Source organism: Benincasa hispida, chromosome 10, assembly GCF_027475165.1.
Source record: "Benincasa hispida cultivar pf3 chromosome 10, pf3_genome.v1.1, whole genome shotgun sequence".
In the NCBI taxonomy this organism is placed as follows: Eukaryota; Viridiplantae; Streptophyta; class Magnoliopsida; order Cucurbitales; family Cucurbitaceae; genus Benincasa; species Benincasa hispida.
Genome location: NC_143487.1, coordinates 35716071 through 35735791, shown reverse-complemented (window position 1 = coordinate 35735791; position 19721 = coordinate 35716071). Strand labels below are relative to the sequence as shown.

General features: G+C 36.1%; 2 protein-coding genes across 4 annotated transcripts; one reads left to right on the top strand and one right to left on the bottom strand.

The window, feature by feature from the left end:
• The first annotated feature begins 407 nt into the window (after positions 1 to 407).
• ATXR2 (histone-lysine N-methyltransferase ATXR2) lies at positions 408 to 6722 on the top strand. 3 transcript variants are annotated; one of them, XM_039045683.2, is made up of 16 exons: positions 410 to 636; positions 810 to 885; positions 1313 to 1347; positions 1589 to 1674; positions 1765 to 2126; positions 2984 to 3096; positions 3191 to 3222; positions 3540 to 3691; positions 4734 to 4821; positions 4999 to 5047; positions 5133 to 5187; positions 5364 to 5433; positions 5509 to 5578; positions 5770 to 5846; positions 6142 to 6198; positions 6368 to 6722. In XM_039045683.2, the coding sequence occupies exons 2-16, from the start codon at positions 830 to 832 to the stop codon at positions 6476 to 6478; spliced, it is 1413 nt and encodes a 470-aa protein (XP_038901611.1). In that variant the 5' UTR covers positions 410 to 636; positions 810 to 829; the 3' UTR covers positions 6479 to 6722. The 3 variants fall into 3 exon arrangements, with proteins under 3 accessions (XP_038901612.1, XP_038901610.1, XP_038901611.1); XM_039045684.2 differs by lacking the exon at positions 1313 to 1347 and having other exon boundaries at positions 408 to 636; positions 6147 to 6198; XM_039045682.2 differs by lacking the exon at positions 1313 to 1347 and having other exon boundaries at positions 409 to 636.
• Positions 6599 to 10898, bottom strand: LOC120088408 (uncharacterized). The gene is made up of 9 exons (XM_090305875.1): positions 10347 to 10898; positions 10119 to 10166; positions 9875 to 9934; positions 9405 to 9492; positions 9178 to 9278; positions 8108 to 8221; positions 7892 to 7992; positions 7092 to 7203; positions 6599 to 7002 (listed from the first exon to the last, which is right to left on the bottom strand). The coding sequence occupies exons 1-9, from the start codon at positions 10842 to 10844 to the stop codon at positions 6877 to 6879; spliced, it is 1248 nt and encodes a 415-aa protein (XP_090162001.1). The 5' UTR covers positions 10845 to 10898; the 3' UTR covers positions 6599 to 6876.
• Positions 10899 to 19721: the final 8823 nt, after the last annotated feature.

Below are 19721 nucleotides of genomic sequence, written 5' to 3'. Positions count from 1 at the left end.
AACAATCCTAAAACAAAATCTACACAACCCAAAAAAGGAAAAAAATTATGGGAATAAACACCAACAATTTTTCAAATAAGAAAAAAATAATATGCAAGATTAGTATTCTAAGAAACATCCTGTAAGCTAATAAGATAACTATTATGATAAAAGCCAACCAATCTTGAAAAAATATAATCAATTCTAAATTTCTAACAAGTTTATATATTAAATCTATGAACTCCGACACTATTTAATCTTAAAACTTTCAAAATTATCAAATTAATTTGAAAGTTAATGCTAAATACACCAAATTTAAAGTTTAATTTAAAGGAAAATATATTAGAAATAAATAAAGTATTGGGCTATAGTCAAAGTCAAACTAACTCCCAAAACAGGGTTTTATTGGGGTTCAGCCCAGCTCCGTTTTGTTCTGTTCTAATTATTTCACTCTTTACATTGCACACCGGAAGCTCCCCTACTGAAGCAAAGCAAGTGCTCAAGAACACACCGCCGGCGGCAACTATCGCCTCTATGCGTGTGCGCTTAAGCCGTCTGTTTTTGTAAGTGACAATGGCCTTGGTTTGCCCAATTGATTCAAAGTACCCCAATGAAATCTCTGCTCTCCTTTCACCTCCTTCACCTCACCAAGTTCAGGTAATCTCTATCAATTTCCAAATTTCTGTTTCTTTTCTTTGCCGCTCCTGCTTTTGTTGTGCTTTGTCTGAAACCTGGGAGATTAAAGTCTTTGAAACAAAAACTTGTATCTACTTACGCATGGGAAAAAAAGTTTGTGTTGTTCCAAAGTGTTTTGAGTTTTGTGCCTTCAGGAATATTTTGACCAGCTTGTATGGACGAGGCAGTGTCGTGGTCTTCGAGTGAAGCAGAATGGAGCTTTTGGAAAGGGTATGTTTTGGATTGCCTCTGCCCTTCTGGAATTGAATTGGGAATTTCGAAATTCAGCGTGGAGAATATGACTTTTTGTTCGTTACTACGTTAAAACATTACTGGTGAAGATTAATAACTGAATTTAAATGTTTTTTTGATAATGTAGATTATTTAAGATTGTGGGGGATAGTATTGTTTGAATAGGTGATGGAAATTTAACTTTTGGGTACCTTCGATGGAAGTCTGCTTCATGTTATGTGTGATGAGATGATTATAAGTTGGAAATTAAAGTACTCTTTTCTATTGCTTAAACTGTGCTTCATGAATTTTTTGGATGTTGAAGCAATTTCTTGGAGGAAACGTCATGTTCTGATTGAAAGAAATTTAAGAAACACTTTTATCAGAAAAATCACTAAGATTTATCTAACATAGCTTCTTCTGTTAGGAGAGAGGCAGTGATGTCTATGCAAACATCGGAAGGTTGGCAGCTCTGTTGCAAAAATTTTATTATATTTTTAATGTAAAAGTTACTACTGTTGCTCTTCAAATGCGTTGGAAAGATCATAAAGTAAATATACTAGCTTATCAAATTTCCTTCTTGGATCCCTTGGTGGAGAGTCAAAATGCTGTTTTTTATGGTGATCAATGAATCAATGGTCAGTGTTGGTCTCAGACTCTCACTCCATATAGAGTTTTCATCACTTCTGATGGTCATCTGCAGGTCTCTTTGCTGATGCTGCTTTCAAAGAAGGGGACCTTGTCCTGAAGGACCAAATGCTTGTGGGATCTCAGCATACGTCAAATAAGGTTTTACAATCTGAAATACAATCATCATGTACGAGTTTGGTGATTTTTCTTTCCACTTTATTCTTATGCTCCATTTTAATTGCTTTGCAGATGGACTGTCTGGTGTGCAGCTTTTGTTTTCGCTTTGTTGGATCCGTAGAACTTCAAATGGGAAGGAAACTATATTTTCAAGATCTTGGAGTTTCCACTAATCATCAATGTGACATGGAGTCTTCATCACCCATATCAGAAGATTGCATGGAAACTGAATCAGATGATGACCAGGAGATTGCATTAGAAAATAATGAAAGCATGGGAGGATGTTCTTCAAGCAATTCTAAAGGTGCAGATTTACCCAAAGGGCTTGTGGAATCGTTGATGAACGGTGGCGTATCATTGCCTCACTCCAATGAGTTTGCCATGCGTCCAGCCATTCCATGTTCTGGGGGATGTGGTGAGGCCTTCTACTGCAGGTAAAAACATTCTTTAATGGTCAAACATAAAAAATGTTTTCCCTTCATTTTATGGATTGTTTGTAAGGGGAAGGGTGCTGCAATTTCAATGTAAATGTTGAATTAAACTTAACTAGGAAATATATGTAAGAGGCTTTTGATGAATTTAATTTTTTTAAAAAACGTGAAATACATTTTTTTAATCAAATAGATACGTTCTTAGTATTTCTATAATCCTTCTTTCTTTCATGGAATTCTTTATTAAGTCACCGCATTGACTGCAGATGAGTGAAGATCCATTTATCCTTTGCATTTTTATGATAATCTCCGTTCACTGCTTGAGGTGCTTTATTTTTGTAAGGTCTTGACATCACTTAGCAAGTGAGTTATATACAAGTTGAAAATGTCGTTAAAAAATGTATGTCTAAACTAAAAGAATTTCTTTCTACCAAATAACGTGTGGCGATAAAATTCTTTGGTTTAATCCCATCAGCATCCTCCTATAGGAAACCTGATTGGAGAGAAATAGTTCTTAAAAGCTAGGAGTTATCAAGATCTTTAGGCGTGTTGATATATTTTATTTCCTCTTCTTGGGGTGGATCCTTTGTCCAAGACTGTTTGAATTATTCTCCTCTTGTTATTTGTGCTTTATCTTCTTTCCCAAGTTCTACGTACGTTTTAACTATTTCTTACACTAAAAGAAGTCTTATTCCATAGCTAGATATAAGTCTTATTCCATAGCTAGATATGAAAGGTGAATAACTTGTGGCTTGACATATTTTTACTTATTAATTTCTCCAAGGAGAGATTTATTTTGTTCTTCCATTTTGAAGTTGTCTGAGTAAGCAAAGCAATTGATGTAGTGTTCCATATTATAGTAAATCGTGTGCAGAAGCTGATTGGGAAGTATTCCATTCCTTACTTTGTACTGGGGGAAAAACAGAACCATCACGCAGGGAAGCACTGCTAAAATTTATACAACATGCTAATGGTAAGTCTCCAACTTGTCAGCTGTAACTGTCATGTATTTTTTTATTATTATCTAATATGGGCTCTTTTTCTTCTCTCTTTTGGGGGTTCCACAGACACAAATGACATATTCCTCCTTGCTGCAAAGGTACAATCTTCTAATGTGGATTATATACATCGTTATTTGTCGCTGCTACTTTTTTAGTCAATTTTCAAGTTTGATTAATCCCATTCACTGTGTTGACGTAAAATTTGAATTATCAAATATCAGTTATTTCTATTTCATGGATTTCATGTGACACTGTTTATCAAAGCTTATGAAAAAAAATACTGAAAGATAAACTTAGCATAGTTAGGTGCATTTGAATTATCAGTTTATCTATAATACTGGGATAATCGAAGTTGAAAGATGGATACAGATTTAAAGATGATGGTGGCCAACTGAATTTTGCATTTTTCTTCCAGGCAATTTCTTCCACTATTTTGAAGTATAAGAAGTTAACGCTGGCTTGTTCTGGGGAACAAATGAAATATGGCACGTACTCTATTCTCAACAATGTTGATCTATCCATTCTTTTGGAGGCATGGAAGCCAATCTCGATGGGACAGAAGAGAAGGTAATTCTTTTGGACCAGCTTCTCATATTTGTGCTTTGTGAAATAAGTAGGAACTGCATTGAATCTCAGCTTTTTGCATGTGATCATGCATTATAAGGATGAAATGGAGGTCATCAGCACACGAAATGTCTTTGATTCTTTGTTAATTGCTATGTATGATGTGGAAAGTATAGGACGAAAGGTGCATCGTAAATACCTTCCCGCTCAAATCAAATAAAAAATTTATAATCTCACGAACTAACTACTTATACTAACTAATAGCATAAGTGGTAAGTCTGGGTCGAACCACAGGGAAACACGATTCAAAGCGGAAGCACGGAAGATTAGTTCTTCAAAGCCCATTGGGATTGGATAATTGGAAAAAATGAAGGGATAGAAATGCAATTAACTAAGACAATCTAGCTTAGAGAAATGGAATGGACTAATGAAATTTCGTTCATTGTGGAACTAATTTTCCGTGTTTCCCTGTGATTCGACCCGGACTTACCACTTGTACCACTAGTTAGTATAAGTAGTTAGTTCGTGAGATTATAAATTTTTTATTTTATTTGAGCCGGAAGGTTTTCACATGTGCCTTTCGGTGACGATCAATTTCCATCTATTTGATTTAGTGTACAAATTATTGCATCGTCAGTACTTCCTAGGACTGCGTTTTGAGATTTTTACTGCCAGCTATAATTAAAGTATCATTAGAGCTTATGAAGCGACTACGTGGTTCAACTCAATTCTTAACTTTTCAGGGTTTCCTTTTCCTCTAGTATGCGGGGGTATAATCATTGGTAGGTACTGATTTTGAAGGACCACTTGAACTCAGGCCCTCATTAATCTGCAAACCACAGGCCTTGCAAAATGGTCCAGTTGAGGTGGCCATGGGTTTGAAACTAAAACCCCTACGGGCTCCCTTATTAGGATACTGTTATGCTATCAGTATTTGCAACTTCTAAAGGTTGCTGAGTTGGGTCTTCATTTTCGATTTTAGTGAGCCAAAAGAACTTCGGAAATCCTTTTTTTTCTTGATTTGATGGAAATTACTCGTTCTTAGGTGGTGGGATTGCATTGCACTGCCGGACGATGTCGAACCTTCTAATGAAGTTGCATTCCGGATGCAAATAAGAGATATGGCTTTTACGGTATATAACTTGTCATTCCTAGTTGTGCAGCTCATGTTGAATATGCTGATCTTAGCATGATTTTTAGTTTTATATTACATATAACCCCACGATATCGATTTTGCATATTGTTACCATTCATATAAATAATAGTCTCGGTGACATTTGGATACTAACCATGCAATTTGCAAATTTCAGTCATTGCAGCTCCTCAAGGAAGCAATTTTTGACGTTGGATGTGAACCATGTATCCTTGCAAGTTAGGAATTGATGGGTATATATGTTTTCCTCTATTTTTGTCAAAGCTAATTTCAGGTCCTTGACTCTTCTAGTATTCTCCCTTGAAATCTATGGCCATATAATTGGCATGTTTGAGCTAAATAACCTGTACGTTTCTGTTTAACTCTTACATCTCTTTCTTTTGATACATGTATATATTTTAAAATTCCATATCCTTTTAATAACGTAAAACTTTTAATTAATGAGTCAATTGTCATCTGCATAATTTTGTTTGTAATCTCAAGCCATTGTGAAGTTGATATCAAATTTACACTGTGCTACAGTGATTTGGTTGTAGCATCACCGGTAGAGGATTACTTCTTGTATATTGACGAACTTTCATCTCCTTACAAGGTTAGAATGCATGGCCTTTATGCATCAAAGATCCTGGAAATTGCAAGCCCTAATGTTTATGAGTCTTGATGACAGGAGAAAGCTGAGGAAATTACCCGACCCCTTTTGGATGCTCTTGGCGACAGCTATTCAATTTGTTGTCAAGGTATGTTGATCCTAGTTTTTAAGTAGTAGCAAGTTGAGATGCTTGTAGAGTTCTCGAAAGAAAAATATATGTTTGAGATCATGATTATTTTTCCTCCTTGTAGTGATGGTTCTTTATTTTTTTCCTTAAACAAGTAATGTCTCCTTTGGTCTAATATACTGAAAAATTAGAGGGTCTTGACATCATCTCAGGTACAGCCTTTTTCCCCTTACAGAGTTGTATAAATCATTCCTGCTATCCAAATGCTAAAGCGTTCAAAAGAGAGGAGGTATGTGAAATCAATTCCACACAAAAGGCAAGCTATATTTCATGAAAGACCATTTTACTTGTTCTGAAAATACGATCTTAATTTGAACATGGGATTGTTTTTGTTGTCGTTTCTTTTTGGCTTCATTTGTTTTGGGCTTCTCTTTATGTTTTGCACTAGCATGCACTTTAATTTCCTCCTGAAAGCTAGTTTTTTCATGTTTCTTTTTCCTGAAAGAAATTATGTGATTTTTGTAGTAGTGTGATGTTTGGCAAATTTGTTACTGGAAGTCTATTTAACCTTATAATCATGGCAGGATAGAGATGGACAAGCAACCATAATCGCATTAAGGCCAATCTACCCAGGAGAGGAGGTAATTCAGAACATTCTTTTTATTCTCTAATGATGTGCTTGAGCTATTTTCATCAGATCATTCATTTGAAATAATACTAACATAGACGTAGCTCAACAATATTTAACAATACTTTTAAAAAGAAACTTGTTTTGAAAATATATTGATGCAATTAGTGCATATTTTTCAGGTCACAATTTCATATATAGACGAAGATCTACCATTTAATCAGAGACGAGCATTACTTGCAGATTATGGGTTCGAATGCAGGTGCCCCAAGTGCTCACAAGAGCATCCATAGCAAGCCATTCATTCCCTTTGGAATCTGCCCCATTGATGAAGTCCCAAACGAGCTGGGGAAACAAAAAGAACTTTCTGTTTTGAACAATTACTAATGTTTCAAGAAAATTTAGCTTTGGTATTTTCAAATCATTGTAACTTTATTCTAATAGTAAACTTCCCATCATTGTGATGATTCCAAGTTTGCTAGAATGGCCACCTAGAAAAGGCAAAAAAATAATGAGAAAAAATTTGTGGTTAACTCATTCTGTGAAAGCAAAACCTCAATCAAGGACTCGTCTCAAATGCACAATCTAATTCAATGGTGTAACTGATTGTATAAACTGCAAATTTGATGATCAGGCATTCTTTGCAGCAGATTAGGACTCTCTCACTTGGGACATTGCAAGTTCAATGATGTTATTTTTTGCACGCAAGGTAAACGCCTGATATGATGGCAACTCCAGCAACTGCAACACCTATTGATGTAAAGATCTTCAAGACAGGGACTCGTTTTTGCGGAGGCATTTCCAAAAGATCCTCAAGCTGCAATTTTAAGAAAATGAATACTTAATATAAAGAGGATAGGGGGAAGCCCCGTCAAATTCCTCTAGAAATGGGAGAGTGAAACCTACAGTAACAGACTGCTGCCAATTCTTCTTAATTCCATTCAGATGACCTTTCCCCACAACTGCAACGACTGAATGATGCTCCTTGGCTACTCTTATTAACGTAGTCGACATATACCTGAAACAGTTATAGAGATATGGGCAAAACGGGAGTCAATAATGTGAAGAATGAAAGACAAAACCTATTACAAACAATAATGACGGATATAACATGAAATCAGAACACATTATTAAGAAGAGAACCGATTTTAGTTTGTGAGGTTAAAGCTTTTCAAAGTGTTGGACATCCTTTGAAGAATTATCATATAATTCCACAAAATACAAGTCAAGTGATTCACGGTATTCTTTGTTTGATAATGAGGCCTGTAACCCTTTTTCAGTATGTATATTTCTTCGTCAAGGGAAACAACTCAAGCATGAATGAAAATTATGTCTCTTTAAGCTTCAAGGACTCTTTGACAATTGGTTCAATAAGACAATTATGTCTAAGAATGTGATAATGATGATTTGCATAAATAACTAGGTTATGATGCATTTACAGGTCATTAACTTATTCTTTTTTTTTTTTTTTGGTTGGAAAAAAATTAATCTATGAGATATAATCAAAGAAAAAGAGCTTTTTTCCCCCTTAAAAAATTACCTAAACATGTACTTACTGAACTTTTATGCACGAAAAGAAAAGAATAAATGATTTTGTCATCAAAAGAAAAGATCAACCTTAACTTCTTCCTATTCAAATCTAGAAAACACTTTGCAAGAGGAAAAAGGAAATCGGCTTCACACAGTGCAAAGGTAAATGTACTAACTGATCTCGCTCATGCACGAGAGTGTCCATTAGTGTGGGAAATTCCTTGCTCATTTCTTGAATAATGAGTGTGAGCATGTCAACATCGTCCATATCCTTCAACTGAAGGTAGAAGTAGTGTTAGTTCTGGAAGCAGTTTCAATTTGCCTCGCAATTAAACAGAGAGATGGAGGAGAAAGATACCCCCATGATAAAGAGAAAGTTAATGAAATTATACCATTTTGGTTAATTCCTCAGGGCTCGGCAAAAAGAATGCTTGAAAAACGAAGGAGTAAAGCAATTTTATCTTATGCCAAAGTGGCATTTTCGCCCATGCTCTCCTTATTGTAATCTGTTGAGTAAACGTCAAAGTATTACAGATTGTTCGGCTAGATTAAAATGACAAACCCAATGTCACTCATTGAAGAATATGCAGCCTAGAACGAGATGAGAGAAGATGAAATAAATTGAAGGCTAAATTACAAAAATAACCCCAATTGTTGCTACTAGTTTAAAATTTTCACATGTTCCTTAAAAAATTGCAATATTATCCTTGACCTTTGAGCATAAATGAATTAGAAAGTTGGATGGAAATTGGAATTTGGAACAGGGGCCGATTTCCAAGTCACCATCACACCATACCAAGTCTGAATTTCTATCCAACATTCTAACAAGTTTCTACTCCAAGGGTAGTTTTGAAATGTTTATGAAAAGTCAAGAGAAATTTTGCATTCTCGAAAGAAAAAGAATAGGGTATTTCTGAAACAATGGGCGACGTTTAAGGGTATTTGTTGTGATTTAGCATAAATTGAAACAATCAGAAGGCAGAAAATGAATGGTAAGGAGAAAAATCAAGTCATGCTCAAAACCTAACACAGGAAAAATGCAACAGGAATAGGATGTGATGTAAGTTTAGCAGTAGCATATGTGGCAAATGAATATCCGTTCAAACTAATCCAGGACCAAGCAAAGCACACAAATAGAATGGAAATAATGGATGCCACGGCCAGCAGAATGTAAAACACCCTTGAAGCGAATTTCAAATAACAATTAAAAGCTCTTAAGTACATTTTGACACTTGAGCAGACCAGGTAGTACCCGTTGAACAGACTTAACCCACAGCAGACACTTTTTCAGAGTAACTCTCAGTGAAGCAGAGTAGTAGTAGAGACAATCATTTTGACGTTTGAAGCAAACATAATTGGGCAAGAAAGGTCATAAGACGAGAGAATTTATTCAAGAAATCCTATCACAAAATCTATTTAAAAAAATTGAAGTTCAAGTCTTTAAGAGAGAGAGAGATCATACCTGTACTGGACGATCACCAAGAATTACCTTACCACCATACTTCATTGCTTCTTCATAGGCTACACGAAACTCAGAACCAGGGAAAACTTCAAGTTTGTTGGCTACCTAAGATAATACCAAGTACAATTAGAACAAGGAAAGGACAACATCTTTCAAATAAACTGTCAAAAAAGAAAAAAACAAAACAAAAAATGGAGCGCACAATCTACATAAGATTCAAAAAGAACTTGCCTTCGCAAGAAACCAACTGTAAAGTATACCAAAGATGTTATGCTTTTTCTTCCACATTTCAACCATTTCTCCCATAGTTGGAACCTGGAGAACTTGAGGTCAGGAAGAGAAAAAAATCGAGCCGTAAAGGAGAGGACTACATATGTTGTATGGCACCAAATTTGTATAACCGATTATAACCAGCAATCACAATGTGTAATAATGCAAGACTTCATGTTCTAAGCAATGAAAAAGAAAAGAAAAAAGAGAGTTTCAATCAATCGCTTGAATTTGAAATAGTCACGCACAATGTATAGCCCCAAAATTGTATAGCCAATGTTAATCAGTAACCACGATGTATAAAAATTCAAGACTTTATGTTCAGAAGCTATAAGAAAAACAAACAAAAACAAAACAAAAAACCAAACTTATTCAACAGTTATTCCCTTGAATTTGAAATAGCCGCTATAACAAATTACAACCAGACCTTCAAATTCTGAGGTGTGAGGACGGCCACTCGGCTTGAGCATAGCTCCAAGAAGACGACCTGCATTCACATATACTTAATAGGATAAAGAGATTAAATGAACTGGAATGAAAGTGCAACATGCAAAAGCATCTTCTAAGAAGGAAAATGCAACATGTAAAAACATCTTCTAAGAAGGCAGATACACTGCAGAATGGACCATCTTTCAATCTAGAATAATCAAGGTTCAAAAAAGAGGATGCACCTGAGGTTTCAAATAATTGATTACAGCTTGAACTTCTCTACACGATTCCTGCATCCATACAAGTGATCTACTTCAGTTCTAACCCAAATTCCTCAATCAAACAAATTCCGGAAGGGTCAAGAACTCTCACTGTAATCGATACTTTTCCCCCTCAGAACCTCCAAAATTTCAAGTAGCAAATGCCACAAATACAAGACAATTTATCACAATCGAAAATCAAGAAGTTACTTGAGAAACGTGTGCCGTTCCAACTAGGTATACATCACAAATGCCACCTTCACCAGTAGTCTCGCAAGTCAATACCACGACGCTTCTAGAAAGCTCCTCCGGAAGTACCCTCCTCTGCTCCGCCAAACCCTCGTCGGCCTCAGGCGAAATCACAGAGGCCGCCTCATCGTTAATCTGTTCATCAGTAGTAGTAATAATACTTTCACACAAACTCTCGATGTTAGGGTCTTCGATGTGGACAAAATCTTCCACGGCAGGGGAATCAGATTCCGGAGGAACCGGGTCCATCGCCTGGGGCAAACGGGGACGACGCCGAGGACGGTCAGAGATTTTGGAAAAGAAAATTCCGAAATTGAGTGGAGCTGAAAAATGGCGGTGTGGTTTTAAGGTTAGGGCACGATTAGGACGCCGGAGATGCGGTTTGACGGTGGCTGTTACGATGAACCGTCGTGACTCGGTCGAGCTGAGCTGAGTTCCAAAACGAGTCAATCGATGCATTCACCTCGGCCTCCTGTTCTTACCCGCATTTCAAGATTGAATATATTTATATATATTTTTCTTTTTTACATTCCAGCGGTATTTTTCGTGCGCCAAATCACGCGTGTCACTTTCTGATTGGTTGCAATATTTGGTTAAAACTTAAAATAAGATTTTGGGTATCATTCGAAAATGGTTTAATTTTAGTCCTGATACTCATTTTTTATTTTTATTATTTTTTATTTTTGAAAATTAAGTTTATGTCTCTTCATTTCTTACAATGATTTGCATATTTAGTTAAATGTTTAGCTAAATTTTAAAAGTTTTTCAAACTTTAACTTGAGTTTTTAAACCATTGATAAAAGATAGATAATAAATGAATAATATTGAATGGGAAGTAATGTTTTATTTGTTTCATTTTTAAAAACAAAAAATAAAAAACGAAATGATTATCAAATGGAGTTTTAATTTTTTTGTTTTGGTTTTTGAAAATTACTTATTTTCTCCTATTTGTTAGGATGATCGTTTCTTTCTTATTTATAATGGTTAAATTTTTAGCCAAATTCCGTAATTAAGAATAAGTTTTGAAAAATTACTTTTTGAGAACAACATTTTTTCAGATTTAGAATTTTAAATTCTAAAATGCATAATTATATTAAATAGAGATAAAATATTTAAAAATACATATTTATATTAAATAAACATTTTTTACGCCTAGGTCTAATTTGCTCAATTACTACCCTTCCAGTCTAGAGTCTTTCTTTTCCTTTCTTAATTTATTCTTTTATGATGATGTTCTTTGCTTTTTCAAAAATAAAAATAAAAATGTTTTTCCTCGTTCTTCTTTATATTGTTTTTTTTTTTCAATGCTTAAATTTTGCCTTAAAATTTTAAACGTCTTCTTTTACGACCGGAAAATAAAATCATTAAATAAATTAAAGATATCACTTCTCAAGTAAGCAAAGAATCCACTCCCACCATCCTTAAAAATTAATTTCCATATCTATTCTTCTATTCTCTTTTTGATCGAGAAGGTATTTAGGCTAAATCCATAACCAGACAAGGGAAGTTCATCCTTAAAGAGATGAGAGAGCACTCTCTAAAGAACCAAGTTCTATTTTAAAATAGATGGTCTAAAGCTTCCTATTACAAACTCTAAAGTGGTTATTTATAGCCTTACAAGGAAATATGAACAATAACTAAATAATTGTAAAATACTAATTAAATACTAATTAAATTAAATTAACAATTAAACAAATATTAAACCTAAATATACTAATTATCTTATTGTTATCCTCATCATTCACGTCGACTTAAAAAAAAGGAACTCGTCCTTAAGTTTGAGGTGATAAAATAAAGCTTTCTTCTCCCACTTTATGAGTGTGGTAGACTTTAATGGAAAATTCTCGATGCAAAATTTTCTAAATCAAATAGGAATTAAAATCCAACCTAAAATTAAAATGATGCTACATAAAAATTCATCCCAATTGAAATGCAAAATCACCTTTGAACAATTAAATTGAAACTTCTGGTTTGCATGGCCCATTAGGCCCAAATATAAAATTAGGGTTTTTGTTAAAAATTTCAAAAATGCCCTTTCTTTCATCTTCCTTTCTTTCATCGTAGTCACCAATGCCAACACCCACGTTTTATTGGAAAATTTCACAAAATGATCCGAAGCCCAAAAACTTTTCTACCAATGACCTCTTCCTAAAGATTTTTCTACCACTGATCTTTTCCCCATACAAATTCCAAAATTACCACTAGTTTTTAAAAAGCCTTCAGACCGTTTGGGGAACACACGTCTCTACGAATACTTTACAATGATAGAGTCTCCCTCCATTTCGTTCATTTCCTACTCGTTGAGCGATGAAATATAGATACAGATACGGCTACACGATACGGATACGATCAGATACGGCGATTCGTCAATTTCTAAAAAACTAAGATACGAATACGTCTAAGGATACATCGTTTTTTTATATTTTTTTTAAATATATATATTTATAAAAAATTAGGATACTGATATGTTGAAGATACTTTTTTTTTCTTTAAGAAAATATAGGATATAGATAAATTTAGCATACAAGTTAATAACAATAGCACAAAATAGAATACAAATACTGAAATACAATACAAAAAAGTAACATCTAAGATGTTGAAGTACAATATTTAATAAAATGCAATAGAAAAGTGACTCATATTACAAAGAAGAAAAAGAAGATTAGAGGGAGAAGTATGAAGATAAACGAAGAACTTCTTCATTGAATTGTTGAAGATATCCAAATGATTTATATTTTGGTGGACTTTGTGGGACTCAAATGTGAAGATGGAGATTATATGATTCTAGTCTAGGGTTTGGTTCGTTATTTATGTATTTTTTCTTTTAGTTTTTGACTCGAGTAGTGAACTTTTTAAATAAGTTGCCTAATTTTAGATTGGGAAAGATTAGATAAGTTACTTGTCCTTTTTCTTTTAAAAAAAAGTACGCATAGAAATAGATACATCAAATTGCGTTTCAGATACGTATCTGGAAAGTATCTGAAAATATAGATACGTCAAATCATGTGTCTACGTATCTGAAAAGTATCTGGAAGTATCGGTATCTGATACGTGTCTGATACTGATTCTTTGCCTCATATGAAGTATTTGTGCTTCGTAGTCATTGAGAGAATACTAAGCGAGCTTTTAGAGAATATTAAGCGAGCATTTAGATATTACTAAGCGATCAGATAAAGATTATTAAGTGATCGTTTAGCTAACTGTTACGCGATCGTTTAGACATCTGTTATGTGATCGTTTAGCTAACTGTTACGCGATCGTTTAGATATCCATTATGCGATCATTTGGCTAACTATTACGCGATCGTTTAGTTTTTGTTATACGATCGATTAGATATCTATTATGCGATCGTTTAGATATCTGTTATGTGATCATTTAGTTTTTGTTATACGATCGTTTAGGTTTTGTTATACGATCGTTTGGCTGATTGTTACACGATCGTGTAGATATATGTTTATGCCATCATTTAGTTTTTGTTACGCGATCGTTTAGATATCTGTTATGCGATCGTTTAGTTTTTTTATACGATCGTTTAGGTTTTGTTATGCGATCGTTTAGATTTTGTTATGCGACCGTATAGATAAATTTGTGCTAAATTTCTAGAATACAATTAGTGTTGTACATTTAACTAAGCAAATAAATAACTAAGCGATCACTTAGATAAATTTGTGCTAAAATTACATATTGTACAGTGTAATTGGTGCTAAAATTACATTTTGTATAGTATAAATTTGTACAGTATAATTGGTGCTAAAATTACATATTGTATAGTATAATTGGTGTTGTACAGAAAAAACGAAGCGAAAATTACATATTTTAGTCTAGATGGGCCAGTGTCAGGTGTTGTCAATGTTTGTTTGCACGTTTTCTTGTTATGTCCTCTCTGACCACATCGTGTACACCTATGTATTTATCGTGACTCTTATCCAATTGAAGGTATTCGGACGGTTTGACGTCGACCTACACTTACTACTTTTTGCGGTGGTAGAATTGGTTCAAAAACTCCAACATCTCCAACCATTCTTGATTGTGTCTGACTAGGAAGATTGGTTCGACGTAAGCAGCAAGCACACACTCAATTATAAACCATTTTGCACATAATGTTTGAACATTAATGTGTCTTAGGGTCACTGTAGATATTGCATGGAAGCATGGGATCTCAAGGCAATTAAACTCCATACATGTACATGTCCCTAAACAAAGATCAACCAACCCCCCTAAATATCCATCGTCCACATTAATTATATTCATATCCACCGGAGAAATACGATATGTTCTAGACATCAATTTTGATTCCTTAAGAATACTCATTGCGTAATCAGTTACAATGTTTGTGCATGCCTTTGCGTGTGTATGTCGGATATAGAACCAACCTTGTAGCCACTCGCGGATATGCTCTAATAGCTTTGTGATTGGTAGTTCTCGAGCATCTTTCAACACTCCATCGAGGAATTCTACTATATTTGTCGTCATCTTATCATACCTACAATGGACTTGATAAACCCTTGCCCACCGTTGTAATCCAACCTCCTCAAGATAGGCCGTCACACCAGGATATTTATGGAGCTTAGCCCAATACATCTGAAAGTCAGACATTCTATATGCTTACACCACTAGGTAGAAGTGTGGGATTATGTCCTTATTCTTGAATTTGTCCACCAAATTGTTCTGAATATGGTATACACACAGGGCATGAAATGCATCAGGAAATATCCTTGCAACAACCTTTGCAATTGAGATGTGACGATATGATATAATCACTAGATTGGGAATGTCTCCTATAGAAGCCTTCAAATGAGTCATGAACCAAGTCCATGATGCATCGTTCTCACCGTCTATAATACTGAAGGCGACAGGATATACGTTGTTATTTTCATCGATACACATTGCTATTAACAACATACCTTTGTATTTCTCAAGCAAATGGGTCCCATCAACAACGATTACTGGGCGGATTTAGTTTAGAAAACCCTTGATACACGGACCAAGTGCCATAAAGACGTAATTAAAGTATTGTCCATCGTCTACTTCAACCTTAAATATGGTACCTGGATTTGCAAGCTTAAGTGCCTCGCCATATACCCTAACAACAACATATGATCCTTCTGGCGACCCTCGTACATACACCAATTCGTACTCTCTAGTGCGATAAGCCTGTCCATAGGTAATGTTCACTCCATAATCTCTTCGGACGTCCTCAATTATATCCCTTAGATGGTAGGTTCGACCAACTTGTTCATATTTGGACTTGATTAAGTGTCCAATAACCTAACTTTTTGCTTGTTGATGATTGATAACGGGCATAAATGCACGTTATCATAGTGCTAAGTTCTTAAACAATGTTAGATTGCGTTAATGAAATATGATTAATTTGCTTCCATTAAGCAACATTTTCATGATATTGCGGTCGCATGCGTTCAACGCATTAGAACAATTGATTTTTGTATTTTTGTGCAGAATATGTGTTAACGCAATGCAAAGATTGCGATCATGGGAATTCATTGGTCAAGCGCAACTTCACCGCAAGGCTTTGCTTTGATCGTACTCACAAACATTTGCCCAAGGAGGATCGCCGCAACTTGGTCAACGTAACATGGTGGGCGCATCTAGGTGAAAGGCCAATTAAGAGCGATGAGACGGAAAGCTGATGACAATCGAATCCAAATTAAGTTGACAGCCGATAACAGTCACAAAGTACATTCAGCTTATCGGTGATAATTATTTGGCGCATCAATCAAGAATTAAAGTTGTCCCATCTGTACAACCAGGAGAGAGAAGCCGCCTTTCACCATAGATGCTCTATAAATACCAAGGGTATTCTTCAGAGAGGGGGTTAACCAGTTGATCAGTTCACCGTTTAGTTCACGCTTTTGTTCATAGTTTCCTTTCCATTTTAAGGCGGAGCAAGAGAAGAGTGGTGGCACCAGAGATCGCTCAGGGCAACTCGAGAGAGAACCTTGGGGCGTAAGAGTAGAGAGCGGGCCGGCTCTCGCGAGAGCGAGATTATATTTTGAGCACGAGTAAAAATAGTGTAAATGCTTGGCAGCAAGATATTGCTACCAGGCTCTTTATTCTATACTTGCATTGTTATTCTGTACTTCATCTTCATAATTATACAATAGAAGTTCTATTTTTACATCTGTTCACTCTCTTAATATGCATGAGTAACTAAACTAGTCGAATGGGTTGAGAAGAACTAAGCTAACATGACCTAGGAAGTTCTTTGCTTGCGATTATCTTGTTTTATGTTGTGCAAAATACCCTTTAGAGTTACTCGAGAGAGAGTCTAAAGAAAGAACCTAATGTCTCGAGAGAGCTAGGTTAGAATCTGGACTCGAGAGAGCAAGATTAGAACTGCATAAACAAGAGATAGGGACTTAGAGATAAGCTCTGTTTGTCAATCTGCATCTCATGCATCCTAGAGATGGGAATGATATTATGTGGTCACATATTTATGTGGATGTCATGTTGTTATCGCATAAATAGAAATAGAGGTTTATGTGTAGACCCTGTAGATTGTCGCATATATCGCATGCGTTCTAGCCTTAGAAATCGTGGTATTTGCACCGAGAGGTGGTTTATTGTTGTATGCATGTTGCATGATCACATAGCATGAACGCATTCTAGGGAGTGTTAGCCGAAATCCTTCTCAACCCGTTCACCGCATATTCATCGCATCTCCCGTTTATCAACTCTTTTCAAACTCCGCCGCATTTGTTATTTATTTTTCATTAACACAAACAACAAACCCAACACTTTATTTATTTATCCGGTTACCGCAAAGTCTTTATAAAAATTACCAACACAATTTGTTTTCAAAAGTCCCTGTTTTTTACCCTGGACTTACCAGGAAACTCAGAGGAATTTACACTTGAATTCCGCTGGGGAAACTTAAGTGCACAATGCAAATCCATCAACACATATCATCCACATTTCCACTTCATAAAATATAAGCATCAATTTTTTGGCGCCATTGCTGAGGACTTCGACAAGATAGTTTGCTAACGGTAATTTTTTGATTTCTTTGCAGAACTCTCAATCTCTGGTGAATTACGACCGGGAGATTGAAAGGACTTTTAGACGAAGATTAAAAGACCGCCAACAACAACAAGAAGGAACACCAAGAATGGCGGAACAACCGGCAGAAAGGGCCGCAAATGCAAACAATATAATGGCCAACCCCATCCTTCTGGCGAATGACCGCAATAGACCCATCCTAGACTATGCGTCACCTAACCTCTACAATTTCTCTCCAGGAATCATGAGGCCGGCGCTAGATGGATCGAGGTTTGAAATGAAGCCGGTAATGTTGCAGATGATCCAGGCTGCTAGGCAGTTTGAAGGAAGACATGGCGAAGACCCGCATGCCCACTTCCAGAGCTTCATAGAAATCTGCAACACTTTTGTGTTCCCGAATATCTCAATCGAGGAAGTTTGACTAACTCTGTTTCCCTTTTCTTTGTGTGATCAGGCGAGGAAATGGGCATATTCTCTCAAACTAGGAAAGATAACTTCGTGGAAACATGTGGTGGAAAAATTTATGAAGAAGTATTTCCCACCAACTGAGAATGCTAGGAGAAGGAAATTAATAACAAATTTTGAACAAGAAGATGAAGAATTGCTCAGCGATGCTTGGGTGAGGTTTAAGCGACTGGTAAGAGACTGTCAATACAATGGCTTACCAGATTGCCTGTAAATGGAAATTTTCTACCAAGGATTGAATCCCTCTTCGCAGACTGCTGCCAATGCGGCAGCCGCTGGTGGTTTGCTCGACAAAACATATGATGAGGCTAAGAGTATACTTGATCGCATTTCCAAAAATCACGAGGATTGGAGGGAAAATGATCAGAGATTAAGAATTAAAGATAATGATGCAAACAATGGGGCCATCACATCCCTACAAAATCAAATGACTGCGATGATGAGTCTGATACAAGGCATCACAATTAATAATACGGGTGCGAAGAAAGGGTAGGTCAGCGCAATTACTCAAACGACTGCAAGTTGTGTCATTTGCAGAGATGCTCACCCGATGGAGGGATGCCCAATAAACCCGCAGTCGGTATGCTTTATGAGAGATAATCCCTATTCTAATACATATAACCCCGGGTGGTGAAACCACCCAAAATTTGTGTGGAAAAATCAACAACAAAGCTTTCAACCTGTGGCACAAAAAGGAGGGCCACCCGGATCTTTCCCACAAAACAACGGTCCAGTGCAAAGCCAATAGCAGCTCACAACCACCGTAATCTTCGTCCTTAGAGAGCTTGCTGAAGCATTATATTGAGAAAAATGAATCTGTGCTTCAGAATCAAGCTACATCCATTAGAAATCTCGAAATTCAAATGGGACAAATTGCGGGCGAGCTGAAAAATAGATCGCAAGGAGCGTAGCCGAGCTCTGAGCTCACTCTCAATGCTGGGGGTAACAAGAAGGAACAATGCTTAGCAGTAACCTTACTAAGTGACAACATGACTGCGGAAGTAGGGGAGAAGCGCATTGCGACCAACTTGAATGAGGTGATAACCGAAGACCCGTTGACCTATAGATTGGAGAAGCCCGAGAAAACTTGTGGTATGAAAACAATTGAGTTTATTCTAAAAATCCAATAAAGGTGTTATTGAATAGATCTATTACTTGAATATAAATCCAATAAACCTAAAAGTCCCTTGACTATTGGATAAGTACTTTAACTTTATGTGGAGACATAAAGATGGATCAAGTTCGAGTAAATAGTCAAAATGATCTATAATACATGGATAAGGTTGGGTACCTTATTCTGGTAACACTATTAGATACGGCCTGCTCTGTAGTTGTTACAAGGAGTTGTAAAGTGCTACAAACGAAGTGATCCTAAGTCGTTCATGTTGGACATGAGGAGTGGGGTGTCCTTGTGCAAAAGAGTTTGTATAAGATCGAAACACGAAAGAGTCACTCTTACTTTATAATGTTGTTTACTGTTTAAGACTGACTATTTAAAAGCGATGACCTAGGTAACTTGACCTTAATCCTGAGCTAACTATGAACTCATGTTTATCTGGGATTGTCCTTAGATTTGCATAGGTGAAGGTTGGCTCAACAGTGCCGACCCAATATGACTGCCATTTCAGGGGTAAGACTGAATAGATAGCTGGGGACATAAGTGCAAGAGGGAATTCACTCCTACCCGCTTTAGGGATAGTAGAGAGGTTGTTCCCTTAAGTGTTGATTCTGTGGCTTGAACAAGGGATCCCGCCCTCTCATTTGGAATGAGAGGGACTCGGTTTTGTGATTGGATCACAAAACAATTGTTCATTAGGGGATCGGTGGGGACTTAAGGAACAAGAGGTAATTTCG

Coding starts and splice junctions, on each gene's coding strand:
- LOC120088408 (XM_090305875.1), bottom strand. CDS start 10,844: ATGCATCGATTGACTCGTTTTGGAACTCAGCTCAGCTCGACCGAGTCA. Junction 7,204..7,891: donor CTCGTGCATGAGCGAGATCA/GTTAGTACATTT, acceptor TAACTGTTTCAG/GTATATGTCGACTACGTTAA. Junction 7,003..7,091: donor ATTGGCAGCAGTCTGTTACT/GTAGGTTTCACT, acceptor TTAAAATTGCAG/CTTGAGGATCTTTTGGAAAT.
- ATXR2 (XM_039045682.2), top strand. CDS start 553: ATGGCCTTGGTTTGCCCAATTGATTCAAAGTACCCCAATGAAATCTCT. Junction 2,127..2,983: donor GGTGAGGCCTTCTACTGCAG/GTAAAAACATTC, acceptor TCCATATTATAG/TAAATCGTGTGCAGAAGCTG. Junction 5,434..5,508: donor AACTTTCATCTCCTTACAAG/GTTAGAATGCAT, acceptor TCTTGATGACAG/GAGAAAGCTGAGGAAATTAC.